Here is a 26,493-nt window from a genome sequence, read left to right on the forward strand (position 1 = left end):
GGGGAAGCAACAGTGAAATTCACTTTAATACACTTCTACACAAAGAAAAATCATGATGTTAATGATATAATATATGGGGATAAAAATGACAACACAAAACTTTTCCAAAACCATTTCGTGTGCAGTTTTATTAAATAAAAAAAACTATGTTTGAAGGATGTTAGGTTATGATGCATGACCTGCAGCCCACCTTTTTTCCCCTTCTACAAGTTTCCAGAGCTGACATCTTGTTTTGCGCAGTCGTGAGCCGCTCCGTCTTTTGCGCATAACCAGCTGTGCATTCCAGCGGTCCTTCGAATTCCGCTTGCTGTGCTCTGATTGGCCATTGCAAAGCGAGCTGCGCTCGGATTGGTTGGTTATAAATGAGCGGTCGTAGGTGTAACTCTGAATTAAAAATGAGCCAATCCTAGGGTTAGGGGCGGGATATTTCAGAATACGGATGGGAAGAAAACAAAGCAGTCCAGCCCAGCTCTTAGTTGAAGCTCGGCCTCTGAAGTCATCTTCTTTACTGCAGGGAGGAGCGTGTAGGAGCATCTGTCTCCGGTGCGTTCAAATTCACTGGTACACAGCACTTTGCTGACTTTTAACCAGGCGATTGATGGCGGAGATCCATGCAAAATAACAATGCAGCCCAGAGGAGATCGTCAAGAAAGCAGTGATATTTGTTGAAAAAAAAAACACCGAGTCTTCGTGATTACAGCATCCGGAACTGGCCGCATCGGGTTCATGCGCCAAGAAGATGGTCAATTCAGCTAACGGTTAGTAGGCAGCTCTTTACACATGCTTTACACCATTCTTTTTTTTTTCTAGATGTTTTCTCTCTTGCAAACCATTCCCAATTTTTGCTATTGCGTTATATATAGTGTATTGGCGTTCATTTTAAAACCATTAGAATTAAAATAAATGTACTAATGGCATTTGGGACGTTATGGTACATTACTGAAAACATGTTGTTCCTTATACAACATTACTTAATCAGTACTATCGATTTACATTAGTGATCAGAAATTTGTAGGGTTTTCTGATGGCTTTGCCCTGCACCGGTTAGCATCAGAGGAGGACATTAATGAGTGTCCTGCATCCTGATACCTGCCCATCTGCTCATCTAATCTCTGTGTACCTGCGGTTTACTGGTACTTGATTACTCCAGTGTAGTGGCATGTTTAAATCTGATAGTTACCTACAATCAGTTTCATTCAGGTGCCCAGATGGGCTACAGACACACACTACCTGTCATGAGAACCTCAATGAATTATACACATCTATACAATTAGATCTTATTATCTATATAAGTGGACATCTTACCTTTTTAAGGCACCAAGGTCAAGCAGTGACATTGCAGCGTGAACTTAATATAGACTCCCAGCTTCCTGTAACACTGCACTTCAAATATACAGGATTTTTTAGGCCTCTGCTTTTTCAGCCTTGACCTAAAATCGTGAGAAAGTTGACAGGAAATGGAAAACCTTCTATCTTGTGTGTTTTCCAATACATCATGTCATATGACAAGCCAATAATGGCATTGTTTAAGTACAAAAAAAAGCTTCCTCATCTACAGATTTACTGAAATAGTAATGTCAAATTTAACTCTGTTTGCTGACTTCTAAAAAAATATGTCATGTCCCAATCTGACCTATTTCAGGAATCGGTATACTTAAATTGTATTAAATAACAAACTGGAGGGTGTTTAAGAAATCACAAACCAACGCGCTGTGACCCCTAGCAAACCGGGATATGCGAAGAGAGCAATGTCCTTCACTGTGTTGTAATGTAAGACTTAGCAATGGGAATATGTTGAGAAAAATCTGCAATAAACATATCATGTTGGCTGAGAAAGTGGGTAGAGCTTATGGGTAAACATGTAGAGCATATGTTGTAAATAAAAATATTGTCCTCTCGTTGATTTTGAGACTTTTCAGACGCCTTGCCGATTCCTCCTTGGCACTGGCTACTGTGTTAAACCTGTATTAAATACTTAGCGGACGTATTTGAAGCTAAGCTCATTATGTCCATGAAAATGGTTTCTTATTAAAAAACATTTTGTCCTCCACATTACACCAGGTGCAGGGATGATCTTCAGTTCTAGAGTTGCACTAGAGTTGTAAACTCAACCAGACAAATGTGTGTGACAGTCAGAGTCTCCTTTAATTATGCAGTAGTAAGGACACTATTGCTGTCACCATGGACACACTTTGCCTTCTAATCATATCGCAGGTGGACTGAGTCAGCAAAACCTATTTTGATTTACACAACAAAGAGTTTTGTGTAAATTCTCAGTGTGCCCTTCTGTGTGTTGTACACGTGTACATAGATTTTTTTTTCTGTATTTTTTGACCTCGAGTATTTCCTGGAACACTGTGTGTCCAGTGGGACTGCTCTCTTAATGTACAAATAGCACCCTTTCGTTATGTATAGATTTGTGAACAATCCTTTTGTTGTGAAAATCTTTTGGAAGGCAGCAGGCTGTGGTAGTTCAGGGTCATTATGAAATCCCTGACTCATTTGCCTGGGTGTATAAGCTGCTTATTGCTCTTAGTCACTTCCTTTTTTTTCAATTGAGCCAATCAGGACCTTTTTCCAGCACTGTGAGGCGGCCGTTACAATGCGCTTTAAATCAAGAATTTCTACACTAAGCAACAAACTTACACAAAACATCACTTCTAAACACAAGGTTGAAACGTTGCTATTCATGAAGTCACTCATTATTATCAAGCTAATACTTTGGTAATACAAATTTAAGCTAATGCTAATGATTGTTCGCCAGTTTTTTCATACTCCACGTGATCTGACACCGCAAGCATGGCTTTTGTTTTACAGAGACTAATCTTTGGAGTTTTTATTTATAAATACGTTCACACTAAAATCTAGAGACATGGATGACCTGAATGATACAAAATGTTATAAGAGTCATTATTGAGAATTTGTTGAATTTTGCCAGTCACATGGGTATACCAAAAAAGCAGAACCTTGCTTTGGAGAAAAATCTAAACATAATGACTTTTACACACTAATGTTTTCTCCTGCTCACCAAATTAAATTTCCCTACTGTTTGTCTTTCAATGTAATAAATCAAAGCTGCTTGTTGGAATATTCTTACCTGTAAAATAAATTGCTCTGGACAGAGCATCCATTTCGAATGTTGCCTTAAAAATGGCACTACATACATGATCTATAATCATGTGGTATCGTTCAGCTGGTGTTGCAGTGGTTCAGCATTATGAAGTAAAACCCTGTCCTTAATTCCTCTGTATATATAATTTGTACGTACACACAGGCAGTGATCCTTATTATCAATCCTGTGTGTAAATATTTGAATAAACCAAACCGAATGAAGAATTTATAGTAGATTTACTAAAGTTTTGTAAACACTAATATTCTCTGTGCTTACGACAGTCACTCGTGAACTGGAAACATTGGCCATGACGCAGCTCAATTGCAGTTAGTGACACCCACAGTACTCTATAAAAGGTCATGTGCACACTCATTAGGGAGCACAAAATGACTTCTAAACTCTGGAGGAAAAGGCATGATTTTAAAATCACTCGTATGCCATTGAAGAAATTTAGCAATTAGGTGTGAATTAAATAAGGTGAAGAGAAAATAGTGTGACATGAAAACTGAGCACATCATACAATGAAACTCACCAATCACCAATCTGTTTTTAAATCATGTTTCTCAGGCTTTAAAATTTTGTATAGCGTTAAAAGCGAATGCAATGGCAAAAGGGCTGATTTATAAGACAAACCAGTCAATCATCTGTAGGAATAGTGATGTTGCATATTACATGTTTTATTTGTCTTAATTTAAATGTCTGTGGTATATTTCTTTCTTTATCGTTCCCTTTTTCAATTATACCAATAATTCTATATTCTTAGTTCATACAATTCAGTCAAGGTCTACATTAGTCAGACTTCTTATGTGTAAATGTATACACACTCAGGAGCATGAATATAAAATTAACATCTTTTTTCAGAAATTATGGAAATTTCATCAATTTTCTATATAAAATGTATTGTATAAATGATGCTAATTTCTTCCATTGCACATAGTTTCTCACACTTGGTCACCCCTGTATTTATTATTTAATTACAATAGTTGTAGAGGTTTGTTAGGCATTCACTTAGATCTGTAACAGCTTTAGCCTATTTTTCAGTCAGTCTAAAGTGAAGTATGACATAAGCGAACTATTTTGTACTGTAAAAACTTGAAAGCAAAATAACACACCCCTCACTCAAGTAGAAGTACAGATACTCCTGTTTTTAAAGTTGAAGTACTGACTACACTATTTCACTCAAGTTAAAGTAAAGAAGTTTGGGCTCTGACATGTACTCAAGTAAAAAGTAGCCATTATTATTACCTGTTTTAATGTCACACTGGTAACTGGACCTCACATCATATTAATATATTAATATAAAAGAATTTCAAATGTTGTTACATAATGAATGCATTCAGGCTGCACATCCACCATAGAGAACACAAGCAGAGAAAAGATGATGATGATCAGGTGATCAGGAATGTCTCTGTTCTCAGCCATGTTTATATCCCTGAATCCCTCTGTCTCATCCACGTTAACCCCAGACTTCTTGCTGCATTTTGCCGTGTTAGTTGTTAGCTTTGTTGGCTAGTTTACGTCTGTGGGGTGTGATGGCTAGGAAATGATTCACCAATTGTAGGTTGAAAAAGCTGCGAAATGACAAGAAATACGATGATGGGCTGAAAACGGAGCTGTTGAAGAAAAAATATTGATTGTCACCAAATAGATTAAAACTAAAGTAATGGGTCTGGTTTGAAAATGTAAGAAGTAGAAAGTACAGATATGTAAAAAATGTAATGAGTGAAAGTAAAAAGTTGTCTGAAAAATAAATAGTGAAGTACTGATTGGCATGCAATATCTGGCACAATAAAATGACATAAAAGTCTCTTTTTTTGTTTGTCATTGTATTAGTACAGTGTATAAAATGCTTATTACTGTCTATATTCATTTATCGAATTTTAAAGATTTTGCTTTCTTTTTTAGACAAAGCATCTAAGTAGAGTAAGTAAGTACTAAGTTTTTTGTTTTGGAATTTTTTGTTTGTTTTAAATTTTTTTTTTTTTCGGTCAAAAACTTGACAGTAGTCTGTAGTCTATAAACAACAAATCAGTTAATCCTAATGAGACATTTTATAAGCAGGTGGTAAATGACATGTCTTATGCAACGAATATAAGAATGCATTGCATTTTCATCTGAGCTGTCAGTTCTCACCACATATTTATTATAAGGACAAATGTATCAACTTTTCCAGCCATATGTGGCTTGAGACCACAAAGTTGCAGGCACCCAATCATGTAGGATGCTTTTAGATTCAACTAGGATACCCAAAACTGTTCCAGCATGATAAGCATATTTTTAAACAAGCCTAATAAAGATATACTTTACATGGGTTGGAGTGGAAGAGCTTGAGTGACCTGCTACTGAGCTCCGACCTCAACCCCATTAAACACCTTTAGGATATATTGTAATGCTGACCGCATCCCAGGCCTCCTAAACCTACACCAGTATGCGACTTTACCCCTGGCATTGTGGTTGAATGAGCAAAAATCTCCACAAGCACACTTCAGGATCTAGTAGAACATCTTGCCAAAAGAACTGAGGTTATAGGAAAAGCAAATGGGGACTATATGTGGAATGGGATGTTTATAAAGCACTTAATGAATCTCATAGTCAAGTGTCCCCAAATTTTTTATATATTTAATGAACTGTCTGAAGAAATGTAGGAAAGGCTACTAATCAGAAGTTTGTGTGTTCACATACCATCACTGCCAACATGCTCTTCAATAAGGCCTTTATGCCTCAACTGCTCATTTGTATAAGAAAGGCAATCAGGCATTTTTACCCACAAAACTGTCACCCGCTGGATGTTTTTAGAATTATTTTACAATTACAATTACACGATTATGTGTAAACTCTTGTCTTAAACTGTTGTTTAAGAAAGCTCTAAAATACTTTAACCAGTGTGGCACAAGCATACGGAATTTCACTGAGTTTCTAGAATGTTTATTTGTAAAATATTTTAGCTAAATCTGTTTTTGTCCAAGGTCAAGGACAGGGCTATACTGCCAATTTCATGTTGGATTATCCCATGCCTCCTTTTGAAGTACTGTTAGCAGTGAATTTTGCAAGACAGCAGCTAGATGGCCAATCATTGTATTGCCCTTGTATTATATTTAATAACTTGTCCTTTATGAATTCTCTTGTAGACATGGTATGAAAATCCATGTTATTTTCATTTTTTTAAATTAACCTATTTTACAGGTAGAGTGAAGCCACTTGATACCCAATTAAAAAGATTAAAGAAAGGTACATGAGAAAAGGTTTAAATTACAACTTGGCAAAATTAAAGTACACAGCAATGTTATACCTTATAGTTGGTGCTATGTAAGTTTTGATGATATTGTAAGTGGCAGTATCAGAAAAGCAACTATCTGACCAACAGAAGTAGCAGCAAGAACAGCTCTGAGTTTTTGTAGTCTTGTAGGCAAACGCACATGTAAATGATTATGGCCATAGTCACTTGTGACAGAGTATAGCTACACATCTCACTTGCCTCAACCGCTGTTTCACTTGCACTTGTTCAAGTACAATAGACTTCATCTTTATCCCTTAGTGGGAGAACTTATAACTGTATAACAATATTATATATGTTTTCCCAGTTCCCAAATGCCTGAAAGATTTTCTTCTAACTACACGGGACGCAGTATCAAAGCATTGATGTTTAAAATCGTTTTTATTACAAAAAAAGTGTTGTTCTATTAAAACAAAAAAAAAAAACAGCTTCCATATAAGCAAAGGAACATTTTAAAATGTACTCAAACCATGAGAAAGTGGTGTCTATATATGTAAAGAATGGCAAAGACCATAAGCTCTACATTTAAGTGTAGGGGCAACAGTCCAAAACATTTAGGTGTAATTTGAATGATATTTAGACAAATCTAAAGAATAATTCCGTGTCGAGTTTCTGTTATATTTATATGCAATGCTTTAACCTGTTAAGATGTATAGACAATGAAGTTTTGTTGATTTTTCTTTTCAAAGGCTCGTTTAGATATACTACACCAGTCTGTCTATTTTTTATGAATATGGTTAAAGCAGTTAAAAGGACAAACACCCAGCTCTATTTCTACAATCAGCTAATTTCTAACTTCAGACCAATACAGAGCATTAGTGGATTTACTTTACACAGCTTATGGCTGAAGAAAAAAGATAAATTAGTTTTACCGTCCGGATGTGAACTGGTGCAGAAAGATACTTTTTTGTGTGTTTTTGTGCATTTACTGCTTAGAGCAGTGTAGGTGTCAGCAGTGACCTTTGATGTGAAGAGGTAGGATCTGGCTTCCTGTGAACAGGAGCTATGAGTAGGCAAGGAGAGGATTTTCCTGTTACTCCAAAGGCCTTGATGAAAGCAATATAGATTTTGCTGAGTCATGGGAAAGGGTTATTGTTTCTGTTTTAATGTAGCTATTAGTTCCAGTGAAAGGGAACTCCAGTTGTCCATTGTGCATCATTAAGCAGTGAAATGAACATGATGGCAGCTTTTAATATTTCGTCTGTAATGATAGATATTTTTTATGTACCCAGAGTAAAGTATTTAAACAAATCGCATGACACAAACCTGGTTACATTGTCAGTGCGTGTGTATATTTGAGCTGAAAAAATGCACATAAATGACCTGAAACTATTCTAAAAATTCACGCACTGAGTCACAGTTCCCCTGTTCTTAGTTAAGCCTTTTTGCGTTGGAGACAAGGTCATTGTTATGCACGAGTTTAGAAATTAATCCAACCCTAAAAAAACCTGCTAGTGTCAACCTCAAGAGATACATGTCTAAAGCACAGGGCACTGTATATCACATACAGCTGTTAGCTAGTTGTGCAGTGACTATCAAACTGTGTGCATGTGCGTGTGTGTGTGTGTGTGTGTGTGTGTGTGTGTGTGTGTGTGTGTGCTTGCATGCATGTTATTAACTCCAGTAAGTATGCTAATGTACTAACTTGTAAAAAAAAAAAAAAAAAAAAAAACACAACAAAAAAAAAAACAGCTTGCTTGGGGAAATGTGTTTTTTTTTTTTTTTGACCTTCTTTCCTGATTCGAAATTAAAGCGGAAGTTACCAAAGAGGGAGTGTGAGCCTGATGTATTATGAGCATAATTATTTATGACGAATTGCCCGCATTATTTTGCAGTCTGTTCAATGTGTTGATTGTTAAGCAGACGTATTAAATCTCTGAAAGCCTCGTATCAAGTGATAGGATATGATAACGCTTCATAATCATTACAGACCAAATTGCCAACATCTTATTAAATTGTTATAAGCTGAAAGGGACAGAGGCTCAAAGAATGGTGGCACACGCAGAGAGAAAACATCCAATCAGCCCAACCAGCACAACAGTGAGCAGCGCTGCTTCACCAAAAAAAAGGTAATTAATAGATGGAACTGCATTTATAAAAATTCAGCAGAGAGATTAGTCTAACTGTGTAAGCATGACACCATAAATACCCTCCACAGTAATAATAGTGACAACTAAAATGACTAGTTAACATTCAATGCTACTGAGATGTATGGCATAGAATTATTTTATAGTTTGTGGGGGGCGGGTAACCTTACTCTCTCTTGAAATCTAAATTCAGACAAGAGAAAAATAATCGTTTTCTCCTCTCTGTATATATCAAATCTGATGTACTATATCTATTGCAATCTCATGTGTGTATGTGTGTGGATGCTTTAGGAGGAGGAAAATAGTATTGATTCTATTGTCCTGGGCTTAGTTACAGTGAAACAGCATGTACTGATAAGAAATTTTCCCAGTCCTGGTCACCAAACAATCCTGTTTTATTAAACCCTTTTGTAAGTCATTCATCATATTATATTTTGCACTCAGGCTTGCCACCCATTTGCTGATCAGAGCATTGGTGCCACTGAATTTGTCAAATCCATGAGCATTGATTATGGTTCACTGTGTGGTTATGATCTTTTGTGTCCAATTGTCCCAGAATTAAAAACTCTTTCTCTAAATACAAAATTAGGATCATTTTGCAGCCTTAAAAGAACCTGCTGATTCAGGCTGACACACATTTTGACAACAGGATACATCTGTTCTGGGTTTACCCAGAGGAAACCTGCTCACTAAGCATGCTTGGGCAGACAAACCTTGAGGCCAGATCATCACAAACACACACACATGCATATATTATTTAAGGTATCCCACAATTTCTCACAGCATTGAGCCGGCACCCAGCAAGTAAGTCAGGGGAGAACATACAGGAGCACCAACAGCATCTTCTTTACAGAAAAAACAATCGAGGAAATAAGGCGTTGCATATGTGGGTTCATTGCAGTCGTCTATAGAACAGGTGTTTTCTTCAGAGCATCAAATAAAATGCATTTGTAAAAGTTAAAAGTCTGTCTGGTTTAATTGATCACATAATAATTACTGTGTGAAGGTAAAGTGACAGGCAGAAGTGCTTTTGTCTGGACATGGCTAATGAGCTCTGAGCCGGTTGTTATTCTCAGCAGTGACAGCTCTGAAAACACCCACACACCCCAAGTAGTGCACACAGAAAGTCATCAGGGAACACTGTGAGAATAATCAAGGTACAAATGTACAGGCAGAACTGAGATTCAAGTACAAAAATAAAATAAATATAGACATAGTAAATATGCACATATACAGTCATTGAAAAGAACAGATGCCATCATGATTTATTGCCCAGTCTTGTGATCTGCCAAGAAAACACTCACCTGCTTCTCCTCCTCTGAGAAGAACCAGACACATCTTGAAGTGTGCCAATAATGGTGTCTGCATGTTCTCATTTTAACCATTTTTATGCCTTTGATTTCTTTCATATTGTTATTTAAATTCATTCACTTGAGTGACCAAGACGATTCTCTATTGATCACAGAGTACCAAGGTTCAAAATCCCAATGTTACAATCAGTAGTTCACAGCCTTGAATGCACAAAAAAATGCTCAGTGGTTTTAGCGAGAAATTGTTGAGGCGTTAAACAGAGTGTTGTGAGAAACGGTTATTTCGTGAGAATGTATTTAGCAAGCCAGGCACGAATGCCCTTATGCCTAAAATGCTTTTTTTTTTTTTTTTTTTTGGCACTGCAAAATAAGAATGTGCTAATGTCTAGCTGTCAATCTGTCATACATCCCAAACTTCATTAACACAGATATTAACACAGGTGAAAAGCACAATGTATGTAAACGCTTCCAAAAAATAGTCTAATCAATTTAAAGGATGTACTGGTATGTGAAAGCTAACCTGATAGGTATTTTTTAGGTACATAATAGGTTTGGGGATTACCTGGGACATGAGTAGGTGGATTACAAGTCAGGTTATCTGTGCAGACACAAAAAGCATGTTGTTTGTAGTTGGTTAGCAAGGTTATATTGTTGTTTGGATCAGGGATACATTTCCAATTAGAAAATCATAAGAGATCAAAACACAATTTAAGTAGTAATAATATAAGCAGTTAAAATGTGTAAATAATATAGTATACCATAATTTCCGGTCTATAAATAAGGACATATATAAGTCGCACCCACTGAATTTGACAAAGATTTTTATTTTAAACATAAATAAGTCTATAAGTGTACACTGAAACTAATGAACTTTACACAGGCTTTAACGAAAGACAGTGTCTGTTACACGGTGTAACGGTTGAAATATGTTGTGACTCCTTTTCCTCGTTTCCGTTCGGAAATTTCATTGGTCTAATGTTATGGGGTTCAGTTTTTTGTTTTTTGTGAAACCGGGAAAAACCCAGGAAAAATCCATAAATTAGCTGCTTCGTTGGTTAAGCCGCGGGGTTCAAAACATAGGAAAAAAGTAGCGGCTTATAGTCCGAAAAATACGGTAGTTAGGGTCATAATACACACTCACTGAGAACAGCCCAGTTTCATTACCAAACAATAACTGATACTAATGTTTTTCTATTGTTATTTGTTTGTTTATTATGACCTCACAAATGAGTCATTGCCGAATTTCTGTTGTGGACCTTGATATACAAGGTGGCACTTGAAACAATACAACTAGGCAGTAAAATAAACATTTTTGGTCAGAATAGACCAAACTAGAATTTTTTTTAAAGCCATGAGCTGTACTTGCATTGCCGGTAAAAGAGAGCACTGCATACAAGGTGGAAATCACTGATACTTCTGGGCTGTTCTGTGGTTTGTGGTGTGAAAGCATAAAAAATGAGTTAAACAAAAAGTCTAGATTTTAGATTGTAATGTTAGTTATTTTAAACAAAAGAACAAGAATTTTCTGAATCGGTTGCCAAAGATGGCAAAATGCAGTTAAAGCTATTGTATACAGCACAATTTTGTCAGTTTATGCAATATGTTAAGCAACCAGTTCATCGTTATACAACTATTGTGAACATTGGAGCTTGAATATACTTCAGTAGAGTGTACAGAGGAGGATGTGAGAGACCTTGCTTTCTTTCCACTAGCACCACTTTCAGTGAATAGTCGAATGGCATTATAGGTAATGTCGCAGACCATTACTCCAAAGTAAAAACTACGTCAACCATGATGATGAAGGAAATGTAAACCTAAATCACTATGAAAAGGGAGCAGGCTAACGCTTGCTTTTTCTCGGACCATATCCAGATCTACCACTGCATTTTCACCCAAATTCCAGCTGATGCAATCATCAGGGGACGGAATAAAGGCTGTGGCAAGATTTTAACTCAAGATGGTACAGTAGGTGCTCAGGAACCTTAACACATAAATGGTTTGTGGCAAACAAATTGTAGGCTTGAGCTGTGTTCTAAATTAAAGAAGAAAGTCCACATACAGGAATATAAAGAATATAAAGGTGCACATTGCTGTTAAATGACCAAATTCAAAATTAATTTTGTGTGTATTTTGCGCTTAACACCTCATTCACTGCATCAACTGCAAATTCAAAATTAGCATGAGAATGCTATGAAGGGTTGAGATGTAATAGTAAGAGTAACAGTAACTCACAGAATAAACAATTCACTTCTCATATCACTGAAGATCAGTAACTTCTTTATTCTTATTGAGCCCATCTTCATAGTAACAACAAAAGGTGACAGCCTAAATGATTTAAAAGTTGTTTCTTATGAAGCCTTTCAGAATATTAGGAGAGAAAATCCCCTAAGATGAAAAACCTTGAAATGGTTTTGGCTGGGCCCTTTTTAATGAGCATGTAGGAAATGTAAGCTTTTTTTCCCTTAGTGTGTGAAAGCTCCTGTGGGAGTAATTAAACTGGACAGGGTTTTGCTTTTCACTGAATGCCTAATCAATACAGATACAGAGGCTCAATGCACTACACAGTACCATCTCCTTCATTCACACACTTCACTATTACAGTTCCACATTACATTACACACGTCCTTTTGTCAGTTTAAAATTTATTCACATTTATAGACCAGACTGTTCATTTACAGTTTCCTTTACACTGAGTGTAGCTGCTGGCAACTACCATCAGCATGTTTGTTAGTGTGTGCAATGAGTAACAGATGATCTCGAAGCACTGTTGCCATCTGTAACATTTCCATAGAGACTGCCCGAGCTACAGTGATTTGATTGTGGTGCCTTCATCTTTTGCATTACAACAATAAGGACCAGGGATTTCCTGGGAAATTACTATGGTTACTGCATTCTACACTGGTGAGAAGTAGCTTGCCGTGTGTATGCGTATGTGTGGGTGTGGGTGTGGGTGGGCATGAGCATTTCCTTCATTACAGGCCATTAAGATAGACACAAAACAAGAAGTGACGCCGAGGAAATGCAGGTGTGTTATGATCTTCTTCCTCTTTCGGCTTCTCCCATTAGGGGTCGCCACAGCGGATTATCCTTCCATACCCAAACCCCCCTGTCCTCTGCATCTGCTCCGTCCTCAGCATTCTTTTACTGATATATCCCATGTCTCTCCTCTGCACATGTCCAAACCATCTCAATCTTGCCCCCTCACCTTGTCTCTAAAACGTCCTACATGCGCTGTCCCTCTAATAAACTAATTTCTAATCCTGTCCATTTTCGTCACTCCCAACGAAAACCACAACATCTTCAGCTCTGCTACCTCCAGCTCCACCTCCTGTCTTTTAATCAATGCCACTGTCTCTAAACCATACCACATGGCAGGTTTCACCACAGTCTTGTACATTTTCCCTTTCAGTCTTGCAGTTACCCTTCTATCACAAATTTCTCCTGCCATTCTTCTCCACCCACTCCACCCTGCCTGCACTCTTTTCTTCACTTCTCTAACACATTCTCCATTACTTTGCACTATTGACCCCAGGTACCTAAACTCCTTTACATTCACCACTTCTTCTCCCTGCAACCGCACCAGTCCACTGCCCTTCCTTTTATTCACATTCATGTACACTGTCTTACTCCTACTGATTTCATTCCCCTGTTCTCCAGCACGTACCTCCAGCTCTCCAGGCTCTTCTTAACCTGCACCCTACTCTTACCACAAATCACAATATCATCCGCAAACATTATCTGTCTGACCTCGTCTGTCAACCTGTCCATCAACACTACAAATAGGAAAGGGCTCAGAGCTGATCCTTGAAGGAGTCCAACCTCCACCTTGAACCAGTCTGTCGTTCCTACTGCACACTTCACTGCTCTCACACTGTCCTCATATATGTCCTGCACCACCTTCACATACTTCTCTGACACACTTGACTTCCTCATACAATAACACAACTCCTCTCTCAGCACCCTGTCATACGCTTTCTCTAAATTCACAAACACACAATGCAACTCCTTCTGACCTTCTCTATACTTCTTTATAAACACTCTCAAAGCAAATAATGCGTCTGTGGTGCTCTTCCTGACCAGCTCGGTCCTTGTGCCTGGCCAATATGTATAAATCCTTTTTTCCTTCCTTAGTGTCCAACTTCTCATACAGCTCCTCATATGTCTTTTTCTTGGCTTTCGCCACATCCCTCTTACCTGCTGCCTTATCTTCTTGTACTCCTGCCTACTTTTCTCATCACTTTGTCGATCCCGATTCTGTTATGCCAACTTCTTTCTCCTTATGTTCTCTTGCACTTTCTCATTCCACCACCATGTCTTTTTGTCTTCCTTTCTATTTCCAGAAGTCACACCAAGTACCTTTCTAGCTGTCTCCCTTATCACTTCTGCAGTAGTTGCCCAATCATCCAGCACCTCTTTACCACCACCGAGCCCCTGTCTGACCTCTTCCCTGAATTTCACACTACACTCTTCCTCCTTTAGTTTCCATCATCTTATTCTTCTTTCAGTCCTCACTCTCCTCTTCTTCTTAACCTCGAAGGCCATCCCACAGACCACCATCCGATGCTGTCTAGCTACACTCTTCCCTGCCAACATCTTACAGTCTCCAATCTCAATCAGGTTGCATCTGCTACATAGAATATAGTCCACCTGTGTGCACCTTCCTCCACTCTTATATGTCACCCTATGCTCCATCTTCGTCTTAAAAAAAAGAAAAGTATTTACCACTGCAATAAAACAGATAGAACAGATAAACCCCCTCCAATGTTCCTGGCCTTACTTCATTTCCACTTGGTCTCCTGAACACACAACATCTACCTTTCTCCTCTCCATCATATCAGCTATATGTCTCTTTACCTGTCATAGTACAAACATTTAAAGTACTTACCCGGACCTCCACTTTCTTCCACTTCTCCTTTCCCTGCCGTCTCTGTAGACGTCTTCCTCCTCTCCTTTTCCTCCTTCGGCTAACAGTAGCCCAATTTCCACCGGTACCCTGTTGGCTAACAATAGCTGTGGTGGTCAATGGTAACCCGGGCCCTGACCAATCCGGTATGAATTTCTGATTTGTGATCCGCATATTTGATTTGGCACATGTTTTACGCTCCCCATTAATCCTGGCTTGGGACCAACACTAAGAGTGCACTGGCTTGTGCAACCCTAATGGCTGGGTTAGGTGTGTTATGATGAATGGTGAAAACAATTATCTGGCAGAAATGAATAACCCCCTGTTAATTAGAATAATGTAAATTTAAAAAACAGTGAACACCAACAACACCCACATGTAATTAGACAGATTTTCTGTAATTGTGGTCATCTCCTGTTACTCCTGCTCTTCTTCACCTTATGAAATTTGTGAAGGCTCTCATATGTTTCTGTGTTTAGGTAGGTTAAAGACTAAAAGAATAGCATCACTTATAAAAGGCAATTATGTGTGAAAAGATACGAATAGCTATAAAATGACTTGAAAGTAATTTATATGTATATTTTGTGTATGAATATTGTTAGTCAATAAAAAAGAACAGTTCTCCGCCTGGCAAGAACCAATTCTGCACATGGAAAAAAAAAAAAGAATATTCCTTAAATTTTCAGTATTCAGTATTTTTAAGTAATTATACGATCTTTCCATGTTTAGCAAGGTGGTATGATGACGGTGGCTCCACAGCCCCTGATTTCATCATAAACTCAGGTTGGCGCTTGTGTTAGAGTTTCACTGTGTTGTACCCATTTGTTTTCAATAGGCTCACTAGTTTTCTCAAAGGTATATTTCTGCTTAATGCTTTTTGACCTGGATTAACCAGTTACTCAAGATAAATTAATTATGACTATTTATTTGAATTAAGACCATCATAGTACAGTATCTGCTTTTTAATTCTAAAAGGCTCATGTATAATCTTCTACAACCACACAGCAAAATTTGAGGTTGAAGAAACATTTATAGTCATAAATAAGAAACATTTTTAGTGAAGTTATTTTGAGGACACTGCATACCCGGGTTTGGCAAAGTGGCACGTTGAGGGAATCGTACAATTTGCCTAAAGGTATTTGATTGAGCTTTGCGTTTCAGAGAAAAGCAGGAGCAAAGTCGCGAACCCTAAATGGCTTGAAGAGTTTATTTATTTTTACACATGGTTTGATTTACTCAGCTGATTATATACACATGATTTTAGATATCTTACATCCTATCATGGTTTTATGTATTTGTTATTTTAGTGGCCATAGGCAAATGAGGATTCTATTTGACTAACCACTTAGCTGCATTTGACTAACGACATTGTGCATACATCCAACAAATATATTAGTTTATTTTAGGATTAACTTTTTTGTAACTTGCTCTTTTATGTTTCAGTTGAGAAGCTGTGAGTCCCCTTTGAGGCACCTTTCTCTGGTCATGTTGTTTGCTAGTGGTAAAAGCAGAACGTGAGGAAAGACCGACAGAGTGAAAGAAAGAGAGAGCACGAGGGCTGCTTTTGTCATCATGTCACACCACCATTCGCGAGGTCACCAAGGCCGTGCTGCTAGTATGGAAGAAAGGTGTGCCACGCCTGTTCATAAGAGCTCCACCCCTACACACAAGAGTGCCTCCTCGTCCTCCTCCTCACAAAGAGACAGCCGACAGGTAAGACTGAAGTAAAAGTAAGAAAAAAAAAAACTTGGGATCTGACAATGGGGCTATTAATAAATGCGTTTTTAAAGACTATATGATGGGCTCTGTGACCACACATGCTTATTTTGATAAATCTGAACTAATCTCAGGAGGCCAGGGTAAAGAAATGATGAGGCACAAAACATAAACCTTTAAAAATGGCACTCTTTAAACAGCTAGAAATCTCTGCTCAGTCATTTCCCTCACCAGATATTTCTACAATGGAGCTGTAGGTCTCATGTACTTCGAAATCATGCTGAGCTTGTACATAATTTATTACACTTGGTTATGTGGCCTCTGCATGATGCAATATCAAGTATAAAAAAAACTATTCTTGCTGAAAACGGTCAGAATCAATTTCACTTTTCACAAACATCGGACTCATTAGTAATGTTTGCCAATACACCCACAGTACATTTGTCGGGTCAGCGTGAAAGTGCAATTGTTAGAATAATTAATAATATAGTGTGAATATGACTGAGCAAAACCATTCGTTCACATGCAGTATTTTTTTTTTTAGCAAATATGTTTCACATATATGAAAAGATAAATGCATACTCACAATTATTACATTAAATAATTCTGATAAATGCTAATAATTCTATTAGCCGATTGAGAGATAATCCTGATGTTCATGTAAGCTTCCTTTATTATTATCTATATTTATATCTTTAGTTGAAAAATGAAAGAAGCAAGTTAGATGTTAAGCATGTGAAATCTGATCCATTATATATTTGTTGTAAATGTTATTTTTGGCCCAACTTCTTCTTCAGTAAATAAATGCACTATTGCAATTTGTTTTCAGGAAACTGTAATTATAGAAATAGGTCACATATTTTAAAGTTAAGCATTAAGAAGGACTGGACATGTCAGGTTAAGTAAGCTTTATTATGACATGGCTTATAAGAAAGAGCCTTTGGTTTCCTTGATTTAAAGGTGAGTTTAATGTTTATTATGTCTGCAGTAAGTACTGTACATTGAAGGCCTTTTTTCAGATTCTTTAGTATACTGACTCTCTGTCAATACCAAAATAGCTGCTCACACAGCAACAAGGAAAGGAACTAGCATAGGCTTCCCAACAATTGCCTAGAGCAGACATGAATATCAAAACTCATACAAATATTCTCATATTCTCATTCATCATTTATCTTGTTTAAAAATCTTGTTTACCTGGGGCATGGTGTTTTGCATATGTGTGGCATCCTGGGAAAACCCTTTACATGGTGCTTCCCTGGACTGAAATTTGTTTCTTATTTGCACACATTTCAGTCGCAAGTAAGTTTAAGCATTTTAAAATCTGATTAGCATCAAAAGTGAAAAAAGATTTTAATAAAACACTAACATACAGATTGATTGAAAACAATGGTTTAGTCTTATCACTTTGTTTTGCTTACATCTGTTCAATTTTAAGTTATGACGTGCATCCTATATGATTCCGCAGCTGTTCAATAGACCATATACAAACTGAATCGATCAGGATTACATCCATTTTACTATGGGTCCTAACCAACAATTGACGATTGCATAATATTCACCGCATGAGGAAGCACTCTTACCTTACCTGGCCTTGCCTAATGTGTTATTTATGGAAATGTTAGACCTGTTTAAACAGTTTTAGAAAGATCTCATATATTAGAGGTGTTGAAATATATTGTATGCGTAAAATCTCCAGCTATATCAGTTTTCCCAGACTACCACACAATAGGATTGGACTATGTAATTTGATTATTGTATATCTTGATTATACATATGCTGTTGAGGTCAGGAAGGCATCTGAAATCTTGTGTATTCACACGGATACTAAATCATTTAAGGCTTCTGCGGTCACTCACTCTGTCTGTGTACTCTGTGTCTGTCATGACCAGTTCACTTCACTTAAAGGCAACTAGAGATGGCTGTGGAATGTCTGACCCCCCAGCTTTCTGACGTGATTGTGTGAAAAATACATGAGAGAAAGAAAGAGGCTAAGTCTTAGCATAAGATATGCCTCTGTTTCTCGAATGCCCTTGCTTTGTCTGTGGATCCCACAGACTCATTTCTATGGTGAAGTAATGCTTTTTTAGGCCTGACAGCTGACAGAAAGAAAGAACATTTTAAAGTGTAAGAGCTTGACTTTGATACTTTGATCTAAAGAAATAAGTAATAAGTAATACCATCCTGTGATGAAACATTTTGATCCTGATGGAAGGGATTTCTTTTATGATCACATAGCCTCAATCCACAGGGTTCGAGGATTCACTGAATGGTACAATGACTTTAAAAATAATATAATTGACTTGCTTTGGCCTTGCAGTCACTTATAGGAGATTTTAGACCAGTATATACAATAGCATTCTCTATAAATGAATAAAATTAGAATACAAATAAAAAAGTATAGATTAATGTGCACAGTGCATCTGGAAAGTATTGACAGTGCTCTTTACTTTTGACACATTTTTATGTTACCGTCTTATTCCAAAATTCATTATTTTCTTAGAAATTATACAAACAATACCCCATAATGACAATGTGAAAGAAGTGTGTTTGAAATCCTTTGCAAATTTATAAAAAAAAAAACCTAAAACAATCACATCTACAGCCATTTTCAGATCTCTCCAGAGATGTTCAATAGGGTTCAAGTGTGGGCTCTGGCTGGGCCACTCAAGAACATTCACAGAGTCATCCCTCAGCCACTTCTTTATTATCTTGGCTGTGTTCTTAGGATTATTGTCCTGTTAGAAGATTAACCATCTCCCCAGTCTGAGGTCCAGAGTGCTCTGGAGCAGGTTTTCATCACAGATGTCTCCGTACATTTCTGCATTAATTTTTCCCTCGATCCTGACTATACTCTCATTTCGAGCCACTGAAGAACATCCCCACAGCAGGATGCTGTGAAATTTTTCTGTATCCTTTCCCAAATATGTGCCTCAATACAATCTTGTCTCAGAGGTCTACAGACAATTCCAATGGCTTGGTTTGTGTTCTGACATGCACATGGACCTTATATAGTCAGGTGTGTGCCTTTCCAAACAGCCTTTTCCAACTGAATTTACCACCGGTGGACTCCAAAAGTTGTAGAAACATCTTAAGGATGATCAGTGGAAACAGGTTGTACCTGAGCTAAATTTTGAGTGTCATGGAAAAGGCTGTAAATACTTATGTATGTGATTTTTTTATTTAATTTTTTTTTTTCATAAATAAAGTTGCACTTTACTTACTTTCCAGATGCACTGTATGTGTCTGGTGTGTGTGTGTATAATGCTTAATGCGAGCTCCTCATTATTTCAGAGTGTCAGTACCGCCGTCAGTGAGTTCGCAGACTGCCTGGTAGTAGGGAAGCCCTCGTTATTTTACTCTGTCTTTGAAATTGCACAGCAAAGCTGCTACCTCATGGTCAGAGAGGAAATCCTTTACTCCAGCTTTAACTTGTTTAGAGGAAAAAGAATGCTTACTGAGCTTATTCCTAAAACACATACACACAAGAAAACTTTAAAATTGGTTCCTGAATTGATCCTGTTTTTCTGCAATCATTTAAAATCAAACAGATTTATATCAAAATCAAGGACAGTGTTTTCTTGATGGCTTTTCATAATGCTTAGGGTCTCTAATGTGTGTGATAGTGTATGTGGCCTGGCTACCAGGGATGTATATTCTGCCTAATATTTGGTTTGCCATTAGGGGAGATTGGAAAAAGAAAAAACTCATTTAATTAGCTATCATTAATAGAACTGCCTGCCGGTGGTGGCAGACATGTTTGTGTTTGACAGATCTTGAGAAATGTAGCCCTTTAGCAGTGTTCGCTCTCCATTAAATTTAACTGCAGCTGAATGTAGAAATTAAAATGTCATTAGTTAACTGAATATCCATCCACGATCCTACTGGTGACTTACTGAGTATTGGTGAAGCTGTGCAGATCTACACAACCTGCTCAATACAACTTTTCTTTATAAAATACATCACAGCATCAGAACAGTTTAGGTTAGGGTCTAACGATTCCATGAGTAACCCGAGTAATATACATAGAGCACTGTGTTTCCCCACGGACCTTTATTACTCACGTACCACCCGTTAAATTTGTACCGCTCTGGAGTCTCATTTATATAATAATATTTGAGAAACCGGTCTTATTTTCTCTTGTATATTTAGTATTACTAAAATAATCGATTGCTGCAGCCCTACTTTAGTTGCAGTAACACTGGGTATTACCTCCCTATGATTTTTGAGAAACATTGTTTTGTAATAACATGGTCCATCACAGCTGATAGTCGATGAGAAGGTGGCAGGGGAGATGCAGTATGCAAATTAGAAGGTGTTCATTGTACATTAGGATGTAGTGATGACAATGACTGCTCATAACATTAGAACCACAGCAGGCAAATGTTCTGAACCGGTAGGGTGTGTGTGTGTGTGTGTGTGTGTGTGTGTCTGAGAGAGAGAGAGAGAGAGAGAGAGAGAGAGAAACAGAAAGATATTGAGAGAGACAGAGAGAGAAAACCTACTGAGTGACAGACAAGCCTCCAGACTGACCTCGCTCAGTATGGTGAAATGCTGTAAGGTGATTCCTAGCATCCGCTGTATGATGAATTTTTTATTCTGAAACCTGCCATGCTCTGGTTGCATCAGTGACAGCAATATGCACTCATAACTTACTGTTAGGCAGTCCAAACACTGCCAATAATAACTGACTGTTAGAGAGTCAAATGCTGCCACTCATAATGAACTGTTAGGCAGTTGAATGCAGCTAAACTAAAAATAATATTAGTACAGTTAAGTGCTTCCTATATGCTGATGCCATCAAATATTTTCTCTAGTTAATATAAAATGTTGTTATATTGGACATATATTGCATTACTTATGCTCTACAATGCCCTTCAATCATACCATATGTAGTGAGTGTACAAGGCAAATAGGTCATTTTGGATTTTATTTATTTATGAATTATTTTTTATAATGTAAATAGACTTTTTTTATACATTAATGTACTTCTTGGGGATAGTGTATTGCAGAATCGAAATGCATCTAACAGTTGAATATTTGTTAATTTCTCTATTTACAAGTGAAAAAAACACACAAAAAACGCCACAAGCACAATGTGGGTCAGCTCATTGAGAAATGCTGAGATTGATTCAGGGTAAAATCAGGTGCACTTAATGTTTCTGTAGGTGATGTAGGTGTGAACATTATGGACATGTATTTATAGACTATATTCTCTCTTGAGGAACTCTCAAGGAACTTTTGTCCTTCCTCTAAGCATAGACCTACAATAAAGAGAGAGAGAGAGAGAGAGAGCGTGTGTGTGTGCGTGTGTTTGTGCATGTGTTTGTGTGTGCCTTTGTGTGTGTGTGTGTGTGTGTGTGTGTGTGTGTGTGTGTGCGTGCATGTGCCAGTAATGAATCCCAAATGATCTGCATGCTCCTTGTTGCTGAACTAGCGTGGTAAACAGGTTTAGATTGTTCCCAACTATGTGACATTACACAGTTAAACCAAATCTCAATTAAAAACATTTCAATTCAGCTTAAAATTTGAATACCAAAAAAAACAACCTTCACCCACATATAACAGCAGTGTAAATTCTTGTTTAAGAAATGTTATCTAGTTGTCTATTCAAACTCTTTCACAGGAGGTACCATAGAAAACATGCTCAAATTAATCTTATTGTCTTATAAGCAGGAACTCACAGAAATGCTCTAAGCTCTGAGAGATGTAATGAGCAATTCTGCATTTCAGGTGGACTGATAAAACCTGTGTGTAGGTACACAAATTTGAATAGTCTCCATTTCCCCCTGTATGTCATTATGCCATTGTTTAGCTCTTGCTGACTGTTTTGAGACACTTTAGACTGTTGGCCTTTAAGATTGCTGATCTGAGAAATGTGATCTGATTGGTTTTGGCTACTGATACTAATGCTGCTGGCTTGTAATTTAAATGTAATATGTCTTATTTAATAGCAGGCCATATCACATTACAGTAATCACATCATAAAGCTTTGCTTTCTGCCCTCTTGTTCCAGATTTATTTATCAGTGTACACAGTGTAGTCACAGGCCCGTCATTTCATCAGGATTTCGGACTAGTATTTAGAGTTTCGAAAAAAAATCTTTCTGGTCTCCAGTGTCAGTGTTTATAACTGTCAGAGCTAAAGCTGTAACCTTAGTTTTTCCAACACTGATTAAGGCAATAAATGTTTGGAGCTGCTACAATATGAGTAAGTATTGTTAGTGATTGTTAGAGGCAAATAAGATACGCTGATCATAAGAGAAATAATATACTTTAGTACCCGCAGTTATTGGAAAGTGATCAACCTCAGCATTGTATCACCACATCACCAACATGTCACACCACTCTGTCATTGATTATATATCAATAATAACTGCTTGACTTCGATATATTGAATGTACACTGCTGTGTTGAAAGTGTTTCTTTTATATTAGCTTGAATGCTACAATTGAATCGAGAATATTCGTGTTTAATTGTAGGTACCGTTTATTTTTGGTAAGCTCTTGTGGCATTAAAATACAATGATAGATGTTAGTACAAAAAAGGTGCTCAGTGCTTTGCTGTAAATTGCTGAAAAATACATTTTTCATGCTAGTGCACTTATTCTTAGCAGAAATAGGACGATGACTTGGGGGAAAAATTTTACATTGCATGCTGAATACAGTCCCCTCTGAAAGTAGTGGAATGATTGATTTATTTATATTTAGAATTTCTCCATGTCTCTGCACATATAATTTATCTGACAAATTACATTTATGAACTGTTAATGTTTATTTCTTTATTATTATAATGCTAACTGTTAAATGTTGATTACATATATGTATTTAGTTATTTTCTATATCCTTTGTCTTGTTTAGGAGGCAGACAGCTGGGAGATCATCGAGGGATTAAAAATTGGCCAGACGAATGTACAAAGACCTGACAAACATGAGGGATTTATGCTTAAAAAGAGAAAATGGCCAATGAAGGGTTGGCACAAGGTCAGAATATGTCTTTGCTTATATTGTCTTACCAGTTTCATGCGTTTTACAACATTTTAAGGGTATAGATCAGACATTAAAGAAACCTATGAGTTAAAGACCAGTAAGTGGTGGTTTTATGTTTAACTTTACAGTCATTTATGTGTAGCTTTAGTCTTATTACAGCCTACGACAGACCAAGATGGAAAAACAATTGATGCTAAAAAAGACACATTGGCTGCTTTGTTCAATTTGCCAGAATGTTTTGTGTGATAGCAAAACAAATGTCTTCATTCATTTCAGTTTTGAATCATAACTGGAAACATAAATATCAAATTGACTGCAATGAGTGACGATGTGGCTCATGCTAAAATGTCAGAAATGACTCAGAAATGACTCATTATATTGTATTAACTTTTACTATTGTGAAATTCCCATAATAGATTAGCCCACAATTAGTAGTGCTTGTCACAGCTAAGACATGTTCATTCTAAGTGACATATCACATAGAAACACCGACCAGGCAATACGTTATGACCTTATAACATTATGACTGATGAGTGAATAACACTGGTTATCTTTTCATCATGGCATCTGTTAGTGGGTGGGATATGTTAGGCAGAAATTGAACATTCTGTTCTCAAATTTTATATGTTAGAAGCAGGAAAAGTGGGCAACCATAAGGATCTGAGCAAGTTTGACAATTGCCAAGGTTTGATGGCTGGACAACTGGGTCAGAGCAGCTCTTGTGGGCTGTTCCCAGTCTGCAGCAGTCATTATCTATCGAAAGTGGTCCAAGGAAGGAAGAGTGGTGAACCGGCGACAGGGTCATGGGCGACTGAGGCTCAGTGATGCATGTGGGGAGCGAAGGCTGGCTTGTGTGGTCTAAAACCAACAGACGAGCTCCTGTAGCTCAAATTGCTGAAGAAGTTCATGCTGTTAATGCCCGATGGGTCACGACTGTTTTGGCAGCAAAAGGTGGACCAACACAATATTAGGCAGGTGGTCATAGTGTTTATGCCTGATCAGTGGCCATAAAGTTATGCCTGGTCAATAAGTAGTCCTAAAATATTGTATAATGTAAATATAATGTTACAATAACCTATTATTAAGTATATAGAGATTGCTGGAAGACTGCTGGACTGTTGCAACAGCCTATCTGTCAGACATAAGTTAATTTCTCTGTTTATATTTATGATTTGTATGCCATGCACTATGAATTACTATTAAAAATACCATATTTGTGATTGCGGTATGTGCAAATTAAAAACATATTTTAAATATTCAGGATATTTTAAATGTTGCCATAAGAAGGGTTTTTAAGGCCCTTGCTTTTTTTTTTTTTTTTTTCACTCTTAAGTGATGGATTAAAGTCATTATCTCCGAAAGTGTATTATGTCTTTACCAGAAATGAGAAATGTCACATTTCATTGGAATAGTGTTAAATACAGAAACTGTGTGTCATATTCAGATAAATAAAAACACATAAATGCCGATTAAGTACATTTTCTGATGTGTGTTGTGCAGTAAGTGCAGATTGCACATTTCGATGGCACATTCGGAGCTCTGGGTCTAATATTTAGCAATTTGTAGTGCCTTGCTGTTTGCAGTCTTCTATAACCTGCAATATTAATCTTAATTTCTTTGCTGTTTTTAAATACAGAGATTCTTTGTTCTGGATAACGGGATTTTAAAGTACTCCAAGTCCCCCATAGATGTAAGTACAATTACGTGATGGCTAAAACTGCATATTGTATCAATTCACATGAAGTTTTTACTCAGAGTATGTCTGGTTCTCCATGTACATGTCAGATTCAGAAAGGAAAGCTGCATGGCAGTATAGATGTCGGCCTGTCTGTCATGTCCATTAAAAAGAGAGCTCGACGCATAGACCTGGATACAGAAGAGCACATTTACCATCTCAAGGTAAGATACTGAGAAGGATATGGTGATGTCATTATAGTGTTTGCATGTTTGCAGTAACCAAGTGCGCAGCAATCCAGACAGACAGCTGCCGGAGACATGTTTTGTCTGTTTTGTCACTGTCCTCTTTGTTTGTGTGTAGGTGAAGTCTCCAGATGTATTCGATGCCTGGGTGTGTAAGCTGCGTCACCATCGTCTGTATAGACAGAATGAGATTGTGCGTTCACCTCGTGATGCCAGTTTACGCACCTTCCCTCCTCTCACCAGCATAGAGTCACCACAGACAACCCCAGTTTCTACTCACGAATCCAAGGTATAATCTCTTATACACTCACTCTTAATATGTCTAGATGTATTTAGGCATATAAACTGTCCTCCAGCAAAAGTCTTTGTGACTCATTCTGTTTAACTCAGCTATGACTCATCAAAACACAATAGCTCTACATTTTACATGCACTGCCTATACTTTCACTTGGGATATATGAACAGGTAGCTATTCTGCTATAGATGATTTCAGTAATAGAAACTTTTCCTTCACATATATTCTTGACTGGCACTGCTATTATGTGTGAAATTATTTTTAATAAAGTTAGTTTACTAAAGAGTCCTTCAAGACTTATAACTTAAAAGCCCTTAGAGCTCTTATAAGGACACTGGCATGAAGACAAGCATGAACAACAAGCAAGAGACACTGAATGAGCTATATGAGCACAAATGAGCACATTTGTCAGCTTATAAAATTTGGCATCAGCAATGCAAGAAAACCATTTAATCACTCAGATATGGCACAGTTATCATACCGTGGGGCACTTGTAATTCAATTGAGCAGGCTTAAAGCAATAGATTCTGCATGATTCATTCTGCCAACTTTTGCTTGTTCAGTTTGCAAATGAATCAAGATAAGAGCATGGGCTAAATGAGTCATATGCATGTGTTTTTGTGTGTGTGTGTGTGTGTGTGTGTGTGTGTGTGTGTGTGTGTGTGTGTGTGTGTGTGTGTTCTCATAGCAGCAGGTAAAGCCCAGCTCTCTGCCCTGGCAGCCATCTGTGACCTCCACCACCAGCCTGCCACCGTCCTACAGTAATGGTCAGAGCAAAGTGGCAGCGTGGCTACAGGAGTCAGAGGAGATGGACAAGTGTGCAGAGGGTAACACATACACACAACTTGCTCTCACTGTCTTAATCATCTGCAGTTCTCTTCCCTCGAGCCA

The 26,493-nt window shown here is 37.5% G+C and overlaps 1 protein-coding gene across 4 annotated transcripts in view; it reads left to right on the forward strand.

The window, feature by feature from the left end:
• The first annotated feature begins 475 nt into the window (after positions 1-475).
• osbpl6 (oxysterol binding protein-like 6) overlaps positions 476-26,493 on the forward strand; it is a 43,550-nt gene continuing 17,532 nt past the window's right edge. For 3 of the 4 annotated variants that reach the window (XM_046845325.1, XM_046845327.1, XM_046845328.1), the window contains exons 1-7: positions 476-758; positions 16,130-16,399; positions 23,259-23,381; positions 25,024-25,077; positions 25,173-25,286; positions 25,426-25,596; positions 26,291-26,429. In XM_046845325.1, the coding sequence (XP_046701281.1) occupies positions 16,259-16,399; positions 23,259-23,381; positions 25,024-25,077; positions 25,173-25,286; positions 25,426-25,596; positions 26,291-26,429 (742 nt within the window). In that variant the 5' untranslated portion in view covers positions 476-758; positions 16,130-16,258. The remainder of the gene's footprint in view (positions 759-16,129; positions 16,400-23,258; positions 23,382-25,023; positions 25,078-25,172; positions 25,287-25,425; positions 25,597-26,290; positions 26,430-26,493) is intronic. The other variant, XM_046845326.1, reaches the window with a different exon arrangement.

Source organism: Silurus meridionalis, chromosome 3, assembly GCF_014805685.1.
Source record: "Silurus meridionalis isolate SWU-2019-XX chromosome 3, ASM1480568v1, whole genome shotgun sequence".
Taxonomy (NCBI): Eukaryota; Metazoa; Chordata; class Actinopteri; order Siluriformes; family Siluridae; genus Silurus; species Silurus meridionalis.